Source organism: Daucus carota, chromosome 4 (genome assembly GCF_001625215.2).
Source record: "Daucus carota subsp. sativus chromosome 4, DH1 v3.0, whole genome shotgun sequence".
NCBI lineage: Eukaryota > Viridiplantae > Streptophyta > Magnoliopsida > Apiales > Apiaceae > Daucus > Daucus carota.
The window spans coordinates 37,644,628-37,660,509 of record NC_030384.2 but is presented as its reverse complement, the minus strand read 5'-3'; the positions used below and the strand labels follow the sequence as shown (position 1 = coordinate 37,660,509).

The following is a 15,882-nucleotide window of genomic DNA, read 5'->3' as shown; positions in this document are numbered from 1 at the left end:
AATTAGTATTATAATGTAATATTTTGATACTTTTAATTTATTTTAATGTATTGTTTCATCTTTTTCGAATTATTTTGTAATATTTTATTTTTGTATAGTCGTTTATTGTATTATTAAAATTAATGATGAAATTAGTTAATCATTTTTAAAAAATATATAAAATCAAAGTATATGAATATTATAAAGATGAATGAATTTGGATCCATATTTGGATCACAGGATTGAAATAGGATTTGGATCTCACCCAAAATTTGGATCATTTGGTGATCCAAATTTGGATTTATAGTTAGAGTTGGCCTAAGGTGAATATCGGAGGACATAGAACAAAAAATAAAGCATTTAGTTTGCAAAAATATAAAACTATTTAAATTATACTTTATATATGTGTCAGAAAACCTAATTACTATTTCTGTATACATATTGCCAGAAAATAAAATCATATCATCATTGAATATTCACCTTATCACCGTATCAGATGTCGTCATAAGAAAATTTTGAATATACGAAACATTCTCGATTGATATATGTTTTTTTTTTTTTGAAACATCTCGATTGATATATGTTATTATATTCAAACGAGACTCGCAAAGATGAATGATCTGATGAATATTATGGAACAAACTTGATATCAAACTAAACTGATTCAAGTTTACGATTATTTCAACTTCAATGTATATTATCAATCATGGTTGAATTATCCTGTTTTAAGTTAGTTATCATGATTTATTGTTTAGAATTAAACACCTAAATTTAATTAAAATTTCTACTTTAGGCAGACACTTAAAAAAATGCATGAAATACTCGAGCGAAACAAGTATTTAGTGAGAAATCACCTCGGTTAATGATAAATGAGATACTTCTAACAAACACCATATTTATTTATATGAGTATTCTCTTATAATTATCTTCTTATTGTAATATGGTATTTATTTAAGAGTTTGTGCATACACTAAGCACCAAATTTTATAAATTTGGTGGATTATTATTGGTGTGGTCGGTGAATTTGCAGTGAGATCCATCATTATAAATAAGAAGGAGCCAATAAAAATTCACCAAACTTATAAAATTTGATGCTTAGTGCCCATAAGCACACACTAGAAAAACCGTGTATTTAATTAATAAATCTATATTGGTTGACTCTACAGATTTCGAAATCCCGATATATTGTACATTATCACTGACTGAACTTCTACTTAATATTATATCACCCTCTTCCAACAATAATTGTGCAAAACAGATCTAACATTCAGAGAACCACTTGAGTTGGATTTCCAAATTGCATGCATTACGTTGGTCAACTAGTTTCTTATTATCCGTCTGCTGGAAACATTCAAACATAATATATAAGTTCCAAATACAGCAAATGAGTAATTAGCTGTATAATGTTAAATTATTAGAATTAATAATTCATATATGTTGTAGCATGGTAGATTTTCTTAAATTATCAAAATATCGTAATACTTTTAGAGTAAATTTTAAAATTGTGACCAAAATTTACACAAATTTTTCAAAAGTGGGGCAGAAATCCAAATTCTCAGAAAGGAGGCTAGATCCGTTTTTTAAAAGTGTGGCTCCCATTAAATGTTATTAACATGAATGACGGGCAGAGGGTAAAAATGAGTTCCGAATTCTCAAAAAGGCGGTCAAACTTTGGCTCCGCTTTCCAAAAATATGGCCCCCGTTAAGTGACATTTAACGGGAATCACACTTAAAACGCTGAACTAAAGTTTGACTACACACCTTTCTAAGAATTCAAAACTCCGGCCAAATTTTTGAAAATCGGTGTAAACTTCGGCCAAACTCTCAAATTTACTCTACCTTTTGTTATATTCAAATATTATAACGAAAATCTTATAATTAATTTCTCTCATCCTATCTTTCATCCGTTGTTTGAAATTTATACCGAAATATAAAGTTAATATAAAATATTAATCATATCTTACATTTACCTACAAAATATAAGGAAATACTAGAACAATCAAATTAGAAAGAAAAAAATAAATGGAAATCACATCACCGATGTCACATTATTTTGTGACAAAATCTGTACGTAATTTGGTACTTATAACATTACGCGAAAAGATAAACAATACTTGAACTTACTAATCATATCTTTGTAATTTTGTTTTTAAATAAAATCATATCTTGTCAACAAACATATGAAACTTATAAATTAGAATTGTCAGCCAAAAGATTTAATTTAGAAGCAATTTGTGAAGATTTGTTTTTATAAAATACAAACTACGAGATCTGACAGTAATACACACATGTTAACATATTAGTTTACAATACGATAATATAAAAAAAAACACTAAAAGCCTATGATTACTGAAGGATGCAAATTATGAGGATAAGTAGAAGAAGGGTCCAGGCGATGCAGATTGCAGCGAGTAGTGGTTGAGTTGTCATAAACCACGCCGCGGCCTTGACGCTCACTCCCTTTGATTTTGATCCCCCGGATACGCTGACGCTTTCCTTCCCGTCTCTCAGAAATCCGTTTGACTTATTCTAATTTTATTTATTTTTTGTCTCTCTCATTTTTTCCTGTTATTATTTTGAAATGTCTCTCTCATTTCTTTACATTACTACAAATAGTAAGTTTTTCTCATTATTACACCCACTATCTTCTCATACTATTTCATATTTAACAATAAAAACTACTATTACACTCACTACTTTCCTCCACTATCTCAAATCTACTTTACTCATTTTTTATACATTGTCTTGGTCTCCGTGTCCCCCTCCAATATAAAGAATTGAGGGAGACAGAGGGAATAATATTTATTTACTTTTCATTAAAATTATAATTGTATATTTTTAATGTGAGCAATTTTTAAAAAACTAACTGATACTAAACACTTTTTGAAAATTTATTTATATAAATATATTCAAAATAGAGAAAGAATATAATCAAACATGTCACTCATACTATGTGTGTGGACTAAAATTATAGTTATGAATGTGTTTTATATTAGAGTTATAATATCTAATGTAATTTATTTATTTTTATAAAAAAATTATATAATTTTACAATTAAAATGATAGTCATAATTTATTTTAAATTAAAAACAAGAATCATAAACTAGCGTTTATTTTGGATTTAAAAAAACAAACCGTAAATATGAAGTAGATATTAGTTGGCTTCCAAGATGGAACAATTTTTTTTCTAATTTAGCACTTATTTGTTCGATATATAATTCGACCGATGATAAGTTTTTGATGATAATAATATCATAACATCAAATTATTTCCTTTTAGACTTATAACATATAAGAGCAACTCCAAGGCATTAGACCTCTTAGATAAAAGTGTTTATGTGGCACCTACATGGCATCTATGTGGCACATTTTAGACAATAGGTAAAAATTCTACACTCCCACCATGACCCCTTAGCAAAAAAATATAGATAACTAAATTTGGGGTTGCTACATTTGTAAAACATCTAAAGCTATTATGTATAATTTTAGATAATATAATTATACATAATACCATTGGAGTGAAATTAGAACCTCTTAGTTATAATTTTAGATGATTATTTATATATCATATTATAGCTAACAAATATAAATAAGACCCTTGGAGATGCTCTAAGGACATAATATAATTATAACTTGATTATTTTGGGAAAATCAAAATAAGTGATACGAGTAGTGAGGAGATGTGGGAAGGATAACTTAGCCATAATAAAGTTAATTGTTTTTTTAATCTTCACAAGTGTTATGTTGGGCTTATCCTCTGTTGTCCCGGGACACCCGGGTTCGACTCTGGCTCATCCCGAAATTTATTAGAACAGATATTAATTTATAAGGCATATAAGCCCGCATTGTCAAAAAAAAAAAAAAAAAGAATCAGTATTCTTTTATATGTAATTTCAAACAATCACTAAACACTATTTTGAATTCTCATCCCGATCAGTTTGAGCTTTGTTCTCCTTAATGAGCATAAGATACGAGATTTATCTTTTTTAAGAATTGCATGAATTATATTTAAAAATTTCTACAATATAAGGAATAATCTCTTAGTTCAATAAGAATATTCGAGTATATGAGACGGATTATCCTTTTAAAATTGGAATTATGATAAAAGATATTCCTACAATCCTACAAAGGACTCTACACACTACAATGTGAATATTCATGTAATGTTTAATTATTTATCAAATTATATGTGTTTTCTGCGGTGCCGATTAATTATTGCCAAAGATTTATAATAAAATTATAATTATTTACGCGTATTACTTGCCGATTACTAATGAAGTCTAAACACGATAGATTCTTGGGACCATTAGAGCATCTCCAACCATCTAAAGCTCTTGGCTAAAAAGTGAGGTGGCATACCTAAAATAAAAAAATTTAGCCAACAGCTCCAAAAACCCAACTCCAACCATGCTCAGCTGTTGTCTATAAATTTAGCCAACCTCCTATGGCTGGCTAAATTTGTCGAACCTCTACAGGTCTGTAAGAAAATCTGTAGGAAGATTGTACATCATTTATTACCATATTGAACTGATATATTCTATTTTAACAATTTAAAATATTAATAACATACTATTTTTAAATTATAGCTAACCAATATAGCCAGTACCATTGAAGCAAAATGTCTTACAGGTTCAGCAAATTTTACATAATGTCTTACAGATCCAATTTAGCCAACAATTATAGCCAACGCCGTTGGAGATGCTCTTATGACATAAAGCAATCAAGCTTATAAGATACTGTACGTATGATGCTTGGACTATTTAACTACTTGATCATTAATTTATAGTTCCTAATTATATAATTAACCTAAAGGCTTTACTATCTCTTAGATTGGTGACGAAAGTATAAGAAGAATCTCCTAGTTGTGTGCATTCATTCACATTGAAAGTTTCACTGATTAGTAATCTTTATTATTCGGTTCCAAAGAAACATGGACAAATGAACAAATTACAAGTTGATTAAAATTTGTTTATTATCATTAATGGCATGTTGATGACATCATGCATATGCACTGCCACAGCTAATCATGAAAACGAGATGTTAACTCTCTGTATTTTTGAATTTTTATAGCTGTATATCGGCTAATCGATAAAATTAAGCAAGAATACACCACGTAACTTTCATTAAGTTGGATTAAGTTGAAGGAATTTGTGTGTTAATCCTAAGGCGATGATGTAATTACTTGTGTGTTGACTTGCATTATTGTCATTAAGATTTTTTTTTAATAAAATTGTCATTAAGATGTTGACAATCAAACAAATCTGATTGTTATTAAGGTTTTGAGTATAAACTTCAATTAGCTTTATCTAAAACGAAGTAAAACAAAAAATTTATCTCAAACATTTTATGTAAACACATTTTTATATTTACAGTTAATTTTAATAGAAAAAGTATTGATATAAATATTGACTAAAATATGAAACCTTTTTACTATATCTAGAATGATATCTTTTACTTATTCCTTTTATAATTTATAATTATATGTCTTATAAATAAATATGTTTTTATATTTTTCATGTGAGCGAGAAGTAGAATAACATATCACAACAAAATCAAGTCATAAAATCCATACTTTGTGACCAGATTTTTCGAGTTTCGGTACTGCAACACAAAAAATGTAATACTCTCAAGTTTATATATTATTTGTGATACAAATTTTAACACATTTAATTAAGATAAATATACAATTACATAGTTACTAAGGAACCACGGATAGATAAAATATTAATATAAATATATCATGTATTTATATTTAGGTTATAGATGATACCAATATTGCATTTAGTTAGACTAGTCCAGAAGATTATAAGTAATTTGCAGTGGTGTAAAAAGCGGGAATCGGATTTAATCGGTAAAGTCACGGAACAAGGATTAATCGGGGATTAATTGAATTGATCGGAGATTAATCGGATTGATCGGTGATTAATCGGAGATTTAATCAGTTCGGCGAGTTATGAAACAGGGATTAATCGGTGATTAATCGTGATTTTTAGAAGAGAAGTAATTTGTGATAGCTGTTCAGGCGAAAGGAAATCGAAAAGAAAAAGGTGTAGAAAACTTGAATGAATACAGCCCATTTCAACCCTGGGCTTTGTAACCTATTAGTAAAGGTTTTATGTACATAATCATTGGTAGAGCCCATTTCACATACCATGGATAATTCCACACATTGTAGATAGTTATTATTTCAGTCGTACACTCATACCTAGTCGATGGACTAAAATTATACACTTTTAAGAAATTTTTTTGTTTCAAATTACTTGTTCACTTCAACTTTCAATGCAAAATCATATTTTCAAAGTCAATTTTACTCCACACATCTCTTACTCCCTCCGTTTTTTAATATATGACGTTTAACTTTTTGGCACACACTTTTAAGTGCTTTGACCGGGTAGTTAAAAGTATTTTTTTTGAAATTTTCTTTTTCTGAATAAAAATATATAATCAAAATTTTAATTCACAAAAAAAATCAATTAAAAATAATAATTTTTGCTAACCGGTCAATGCACCTAAAGATACGTGCCAAAGTCAAAAGTGACATATAAAAAAAACAGAGGGAGTATTTATATTTCTTAGATCAATCTCACTCCACATATTTTGATCATTTAATGCAATTAATTTATGAACAACCACTTTTCTTAAACTGTGTGATTTTTTTAAAGTGGACATCTAATTTGAAACGGAGGGAGTATGAAATTGTAAGGAATCGAATATTGGATTTCTCTCGAACCTGCTAAATATGGACCTTAATAATTTGGTTTCAATTTGGATTTCATGATAATAAGTTAAAAAAACATACTTGCTTTTTAAAAAAATGAGAGTGGAAATTTTTAAATTTTTAAAAAACGGCTAGAAACACACTAGAACATAATATATCCTCTTCAAATTTCGCTAATTAACTATTTTATATTAGTCTGTTATTCACACACGAACATGATAATTGTTGTTATTAGAAGGGGTTTTTTTGGAACTAATATCATGTCCCGAAGGGCCCGAGCGACATATAAAGAGGGAGTTATTTAAAATTGCAAGAAGGATGGTTAAACAGGCAGTCGCATAGGCAAAATTTAAGGCGTATCAAGACATGTATTATGTATAGGCGTCTAAGTACTAAGGAGGGGGTAAATGAAATTTTTAAACTTGCAAAAGCACGTAATAAGAGACGTCAGGATATTGGTTTGGTTCGTTATATTAAGGATGAGGGTGATCGTGTTTTACTTCATGATCAGGATATTACAGCGAGATGGGTTAGGTATTTTTCAGAGTTATTTAACCCAGCGCGAGGAAGGGAGATTGTTTTCGAAAATGAGATTGTACATGTTCCTAACAATGATGTGGATATGGGTCAAGATATTACTGTGGCAGAGGTTCGCGCAGCTTTATGCATGATGGGTAAAGGTAAGGCAGTTGGGCTCGATGAGATTCCGATTGAGGTATGAAAGTGTTTGGCAGAACAGGGGGTAACATGGTTGACGGCTCTTTTTAACGTGATCTTTCGAACATCCAAGATGCCGAGTGAATGGCGGTTGAGTGTTGTGGTACCCATCTACAAGAATAAAGGTGATGCTCAAAGTTGTAGTAATTATCGTGGTATTAAGTTGCTTAGTCATACAATGAAACTCTGGGAGAGAGTTATTGAGTGCAGGGTTCGAAGAATTGTTACCATTTCAGCGAATCAATTTGGTTTTATGCCTGGGAGGTCAACAATTGAGGCGATTTATCTCATTCGTTGTCTTATGGAGAAATATCGAGAGCGTCGTAAGGATCTTCATATGGTGTTTATAGATCTTGAAAAGGCTTATGATAGTGTACCACGGGCCGTTCTTTGGAGATGTTTAGCAGCGCGAGGGGTTCCGTCGATGTATATTCGCACCATACAAGATATGTATTCAGCGGTGGAGACTTGTGTTAGGACACCCGTTGGAGATACTCAGTATTTCCCAGTGGAAGTAGGACTTCATCAAGGTTCAGTGTTAAGCCCGTTGCTTTTTATAATTGTTTTGGATGTGATTACCTGTGACATTCAAGTGCATGTGCCTTGGTGTATGCTTTTTGCTGATGATATATTAATAGCTGAGTCTCGGTATGAGGTTAATGTAAAGCTAGAACAGTGGCGTGCATCGCTGGAGGGTTATGGGTTGCGTTTGAGCCGTTTTAAGACTGAGTATCTTTGCACCAATTTCAGCGAGGAGATTCACGAGGAGGGTGTATCTGTATGTATTGCGGAGTCTCGTGTGCCACAAGTTAATACATTTAAATACTTGGGTTCTATTATTCAGAGTAATGGTGATATTTCTGCGGATGTGACACATCGTATTTCGATAGGATGGTTTCGATGGAGGGCTGCTACTAGTGTCTTGTGTGATAAAAGTGTACCGTATCAGTTGAAAGGTAAATTATATCGAGTAGCGATCAGACCGTCATTGCTATATGGTTCTGAGTGCTGGCCATTAAGAAAAGCTCAGGAGCGTAGGCTAGAGACAGCGGAAATGCATATGTTGCGTTGGATGTGTGGTAAAACCATGACTAATCATATACCAAATGTTACTTTTCGACGCCTTTTAGGTGTGGAGGCTATCTCTAAGAAAATGTGGGAGGGGCGTTTACGTTGGTATGGACATGTTCGACGAAAATGTAACTCGGCCACGGTTAGAAGAGTTGAACATATATCGGTTCGGGGTAAGAGAAAGAGAGGTCGGCCCGTCGGACGGGGGCTGATCAATTAAGTTTAGATATGGGAGCCCTAAGTCTCACGGGTGATATGACAGTAGATAGAAATGATTGGAGAAGAAGTATTAGAGTAGTTGAGACTCGGTCTCGTGGCGTCCAGAGGTTTTGATTGTCATGACATTATGCTTTCAGAACAGGTTTAGATTATTGATGGACATAGGAATTAAAGACAAAGAGGTTTAGTGTTATGGTTATATACGGTGACGAAGAGGTTCAGCTCTTTCATTGACAGACGAATTAGAGGTAAAGGTGAGTCCCATGTGTTCACAACCATGGGCTCAGGTACTATTTACATATGTATCACACCATACTTTGTCTTGCACTAAGCTGGGGGGAAACAACCTCCTTATTCTTTAGAGTAGGGGCATGGTCTGCGTACATTTTACCCTTCCCAGATCCTGCTTTAAGCGGGATATACCGGGTATGTTTGGTTTGGTTATTTGATTTTAACACATATCGTAGGACAAAAACATTCGCAAAACATCCTGATTTCCAATTCTTGGTTGCATGCAATCAGAACCTTAAAAACAAAATTCTTCACATCAAAGAAAAACACCATAAACTACGACGCAACAAACTCTCGTATTCGAGAAAATTACATTAACCTATATACACATGGACTTGCTCGATCTTACTGCATTCTTCAACAATTATCCCCATCTGTATGGCTCCAATTTCCCTAATGTGTTTGATTAGTCCAGATGCCTAACTAGTAGGTACTACCTAGTAGTCAAGCGAGTGTCGCAATTTTACGCAAATCCCATGTGCTATATTAAAAATTAGTTCCTTCGATATAAAAAAAAAAAAATTAATACTTCACATTGATCGCGCTAGGCAAGAAATATCTACTATACATATAATCAAGTCTTCCTTGACAATATCCAGACTTTTATTTTAATCTCAATGTAAGAGGAGAATATTCATTGGTTATATATAAGTATAAATGTTTCTTGAAAATGTAACAAAAATTAATTATGGAGGGATTAAAAGATCTTAAATTAATCCAGATAAATCCGTTGACGAGGAGCTCCAATTTTGGTTGATTAGATTTGCTGAATTTTGTAGTTGATCTTGATGTGGAAAAGACCCAGGCTCTTGCCACTGCATGCCAGATTCCCACATAAAATTCGGAAAAGTTCCCGCATTCATCCATGTCACTTCTTCTTGTAAATTATCATCGAGCAACTCGAAAGCATTCGGAGTTTGAGCAACAAAATCCTGATAATTATCGTCCCCAATGCTAATATCTTGGTAGAGATCATCATGTAGCTGGGTTTCTTCGAGTAGATCAAGCGATTTTTCGAATTCCATTACCATATTGTCGGAATTTTGTATTGGGAAGTCGTATGATGCACAACTAGCTCCGCTAGAAACATCTTGATCAGCCCCTACATTATTTTGAGAACCAGAATTTTGATTCAAATAGTTGGCATAAACCGCAGCCAGGTCTATATTAGCCGGCTCCTCGTCTCCCTCAGTAGTCGTGGACCTCGTAGTTAACCCGTCCGGGTTAACCGTGGTATGAGCCAGACTCGTACCACTCTGCTTTGTTCTCGAGCGGCGGTATTTACGACACCCGCCGCCCACGGGAACATTCCTTAAGGACCCACCCTTCGTCCAGTACCTCCTACAGCCCTTACAAAAGTACCTAGGCTGCGACAAGCTATAATTGTTGTAGTAACAAAATTTGGTGTTCGGGGAGGCGCATCTCGGACAATTCGGTGCGATTTCAGCTTGGCTCGACTTGTTCCAGCTTCTATCCATCACAAGCGGCATGTGAGGAAATTGTAACATTTGGAGATCATTATCAGTGAACATTGCATAAAATGAGGCTTGTTTGGAGTGGGAAAATTGTGTAGAGAGAGTGTGGAGGAGAATGTGGATTTATATAGTTGAGTGAGATGGTAGGGGAGTGTAGGAGAGTGGGATCGATCGTGGGCGGTTGGCGAAGCGTCAGGGCCAAGGAAGGGCGTGTGAAATGAAAGATGTAAGAGGGGTTGTTATCGTAGTAATAATCTACTACAGCGTAGCCGGATTAGACGTGTCTCTTATTTCTTCATGTGTATTTTCCGTATTCGTTACCCCTTGACACTGATTGATGTTGATTTCCTCTGTGTTTCTACTTGCTCCATGAGCTCAATCTAAATTTTATTTTTTATACATCTTGTTCGATGATCAAGAGTTTATAACAAGAGGGACTTGTCCAATTGATCGGTACTTCTGTACTCGTTTGTTTAGCCATTATGATGGTCATCTCCTTGCAAATTTATGCTGATATATGTTCCCATCTTCTGGATATATCGAGTCATTTTCTTGTAATTGAAATTTTAATTTTAGTGAAGCGTTCATTTTATAAGAAATTTAATGGTCGAAGAGAGTAGTTAACTGTATAATCAACAACGAAATTTGATTTGTGGATCATATACTCCTATTTTTATTTAAAGGAGTACCCTGTCAAAGTTTATGAAACTAAAGATTTATATACAGTGATAACATTGATGCTACAAAATATTACTACAATAATTTATTCTTCAAATAAAATATATTTTTATATAGTGCATATTTCTTCCATTTCACCCAAATATTTATATTTAGTTTGGGACTAAGAAAATAAGTAAAGGAATTGTTAGAAAGTGATGGCTCTGCTTAATACTTACCATTTAAAGTGAGTATAATATAAGAAAATAGCGGAAGTAATTAGTTTTTATATTAAAAATTTTTATCATTTTGAATAAGTTTTGAAATATAAAAATTGGAAAAGACATAAAAAAAAAAGAATAAAAAGATGGGTGGGACCGAGTCAGTATCATATAAAGATCATAAATTGTTGACAATATATTTGTGCACTATCTTAATATATAAATTGATAAATTGTATTCTCTCCGTGTTTTTTAGTTGTCACTTTTGATTTTGTGCCGTTCAAATTGATCAAAGTTTGACTAGAATTTGTTAAGATTTTAGCAATTGATAAAAATAAAAGAAATATGTCACCTGAAGTAACTTTTAATCTATTTTAAGATATAATTTTCAGTTTTTAAAAATAATGAAAGAGTAACTTACAAAGAAAAAATCAATTTGACCGATGAAAATAGAAATGTGTCAAATAAAAAGGGGCGGAGGGAGTAATATGTTAATGTCGGGATTTGAATATCAGGTTTTTAGTAGCAGTGAATTATTAAGTAATCTAACAATTATAATATTAGTACAGTGAAATATTAAGTAATTGTATTGATTTTATATGGCTTAAATTAAAGGTTATAATAATGCTTAAAAACTTCAACCGCTGATCCACAAAATCGAAGGTCCAAGTTCCGATACCGGAATAAGTGCACTGATGATGAGTTACAGGAGTATATAAGAATTTAAAAAAAATATTATCAAGACTCTGTAAAAATAGTGGGAAAAGCCATACAAATTATAACATGAGTACCGTTTTACCGATAAAAAATGTGGAGAAAACAGACCATCTGTGCGGCCTGCGGCGTGAACCAGGTGTATACAGATTGTAAGTAATTCTTTCAGTCAAAATGAATAGTATATGCATGCACCGTATGTTACTCATACAGAGTCATACTCTCGTAGCATAGGGATCAACAAAGGATTATCTTAAAAGAAAGGTTTTTAATTTTTGTTAATTGCATGGCATGTTGCAAACCACATGCTAAGAGGGGTTACGTGGCCACTCTTTCACCAATAAAATTGATTCCAACGCTACATTCACCGTGGCTAATAATTTAATAATCATATCTACCCGGAATTAGAGTGAGAATAATTCAGATATTTAATAACTTTTGACCATGATCCTCGTCCTCTTATTGGGTATCTCGGACTTCATTCTGCACCAGGTTCATGGATCCTTTTCGAAGTCAATACTCCACTTCAATGGAGTACAATGATACGAGTACAATTTTACAAAGTCAAACATCTCTCTTCGTTCATTTTCGATTTTCGATTTCTTTATTCGCTCATCTCGGGTTATCCTCAGCCAGCCAGTTGCATGAGGTTAGTAGAATATTTGTATATATTTTATGAATATAATTGATAGATGTCATATTTGTACATGGTAGATGTCATATAAATGATATTAAAATTGTTGAAAGCCCAAAAATTCTCTCAAAATTTGTTCTAAATACTCACATGTCATTTGTGCAATGAATAATTTTTCAAATAATATAATACACTCTACATTCGCCCATATATTAAAATCTGTCATATGTGATATCATGGCCTCAGTGATTTTCTGATATATTTTTGGATTATTCATTCAAAAAGTATTTAACCGTAAATCATATAAACTCTAGTACTAATCACTTTTAGTCTTATATCTTTCGATTGGAATCAGAAAAATTCATGATTATAAGTGCATATGTGTTTTGCTGAATTTTTGTCAAAAAGACATTTATCTTGGTGTGTTGGAAGAAGTCTTTTGATTAATACAAAATTTTCTTTGTGCGTTCGCGCGATTTCTCAGATATTATGTCTGAAATTTTCATGGGACTAGGCAGACTCTCATTTCAGCATGGGTCATGTAGGCATGTAGCCCTTTCCAGAAAAGGGATGAGTAGTCTTGGATTGTTAGTCTTAGCCTTATTACGTTTGGACTCGCTAGGTTACGGCTCATACATCTTGTGCGTCATATTGGACTCGCTATGCTACGACTCATATATCTTGTGTATGCGCTATGACAATCTCGCTTCGAGATAAACTAAGCAAAGAGATCATATGTCTTATATATCAAATATTCTAAAACGCCACGCCTATAAGAGTTACTTCCTCTGTCTTTGTGTTATCTCATGCCTTCAGGATACGAAGGTTCATGTCTATCTGGATTAAATTTTTCCAAATTACTGCGTAATAGCTTGAGTCCACGTAGAATATCTTTGTGTTATCTCATCCCTTCAGGACACGAAAGCTCATGCCTATCTGAATTAATTTTTTCAAAATTACTGTGTAATAGCTTGAGTCCCTATAGAATATTACAGAAGCCTCTTATATCACTTCTATGATTTCTAAACTAATAATTGAAAAAGTAATTCCTATACACTATGGGTCTGTTTGCGAAGGAGAAGCAGAAGCTGTTTCTCGCTTTTCTTGACCCGTTTGTGTAAAGAAGCAGAAGCATTTTTAAAAAGCTGGGAATCTTAACTTCTCTTTCACAGCTTCTGCTTCTTTTCCAAACACTTTATTAACTTATTTACTTCTCACTTCTATTCCACTTCTTTAGTTTAAACAAGAAGTCACTTTTTTAAGCTTGTCCAAACGGCTCCTATGTCTATAGGAATCACTTTTTCAATCACATAATATACTTATTCTTCGTAGCATCAGAAAAACAATACCAGACCTCACATTTTATACATTCATCGACAAATCAAAAGAAATTAACTGTCGACCACGTAATTTGAGAAAAAATTTAAAATTAAAATTTGGAATAACTAGCCCTACAGAAAAAAAAATCATATTTTGATTCACTATGATATTAAAAAAAAATTAATAAAGAGATAAATGATAATATATATTACTCTGATATTCATCATAGTTGATCTGCATATTAAAAAATAACATTTATTTAATATTTGAAATAATGTAAGGGCTATACCAAAAACGAGTAAATTTGGTTATGAACTATTACTCCTTTTAATTAAAAAAAATTATAAACCCTGTATGTAGGAAGAAGATCTTTGTAAATACAGCATGCCTTATTTCATTTTCCCTAAAAATTTATATAATTTTATTTGGCAAGCTAATCTTCTTATATCACAGAATGTCTTTATTCTTTCATGTAATAAATTAAAAGTCATATAAAGTTTTAAACTGTGATGAGCAGTACATTTATAAAATTAACATTTTGGTTTGAATTTTTTAGTTCAGTTGAAATCTATAATCAAACTCGATTAATATAAAGCGGTGTGATTTTGAAAACTCGAGTTTCCGTCTGAATTTGATCATACACGGTTCCATTTTTACCTTCAAGATTTTTGGTTCAGGAGCAACGGAATCTGGACCCAGGGCCCAGGCTCTTGTTTGGGTCTTCAAGTAATGGGCTTGAACAGGTTGCTTATACACGTGAATCTTTTAAAGACATTTTTAAAAGTCTGAGAGGCTACTTACAACAGTTTACAAAATAACTCAAGGAGCAATATTTGAGCATTGAAGGACCACTTAACCCAGTATACGACAAAATGAACTGAAACTACTTGCAGAAAAGAACATTGAAAAGCGATATAATTGACTATGAGACTCGTTCTTCTGTGAAGAGGCTGAATCAGGCCAACTGCAGTTCAACTCCGAATCACCTTCGAAAATTATATGTTACTAGAAATTTTCTAATCTTCGCGGAATCAGGAAGATTACTAGACATTTTTGATATATTTCCCTATTCTGACTTGAAATTTTGACTTTTGATTGGATGATATAGACATCATAATTTATTTTGTTTTTTAAGACGAAAATGCTTAACACCAAATTTATGATGGATTCCTGTACAGTGATATTTTCTGGCAAGTTGACCAGTATATATGTTTTCTGTGTGCCCTTAGTCGATATTAGTTGAAGATATTTCTTTTAATGACTTAAATTTTTTTTAAAAAATTATTTATAGATCGTAAGTTACATATTAATCACTTTTATGTTTATTATCGCATCTTTAATGATTCACTGATAACTAACAAATCAAAATTGCTCAAACAGAGCTTAGCATACCAATTCAGGCCTAGCTTAGAAAGAAAAATTTACATACACTCAAATTATACAATTTTACAATGATATAATCAAAAATATTATTTTAAGAATAATGACATAATCAATTAAAATATATATATATATATATATATATATATATATATATATATATATTTAAGTACATAAATCTGTCATTATATATGTATGTATATTTTTTGGTGTCCCTGAAATAGTATTGCTCTAGACGTTGATTGCTTTATCTAATATGAGCTTTTATCACTGGGTCATAAATCACCATTCTAAGCTTGCATCAGAACTACCCTATCACAGGTCATACCTGTGTTAATCTATGTATTATTATTAAATTATCATCTTCAGATTATTAGAAGACTTGACTCTTTCAAATCTCCATAATTCTACGGAACCGGCCCAGCCCCTCCAAAGAATATTATTGCAGCTAGCCACTCACCATCTGTTTCGTAATTAAATTTTAACA

General features: G+C 32.2%; 1 protein-coding gene across 1 annotated transcript; it reads right to left on the bottom strand.

Annotated features, from left to right (window-relative positions):
* Positions 1-9,701: 9,701 nt before the first annotated feature.
* LOC108217839 (dof zinc finger protein DOF1.2) lies at positions 9,702-10,484 on the bottom strand. Its single transcript, XM_017390729.2, has one exon. It carries the CDS (start codon positions 10,482-10,484, stop codon positions 9,702-9,704), a length of 783 nt encoding a protein of 260 aa, XP_017246218.2.
* Between the last annotated feature and the right edge of the window lie 5,398 nt (positions 10,485-15,882).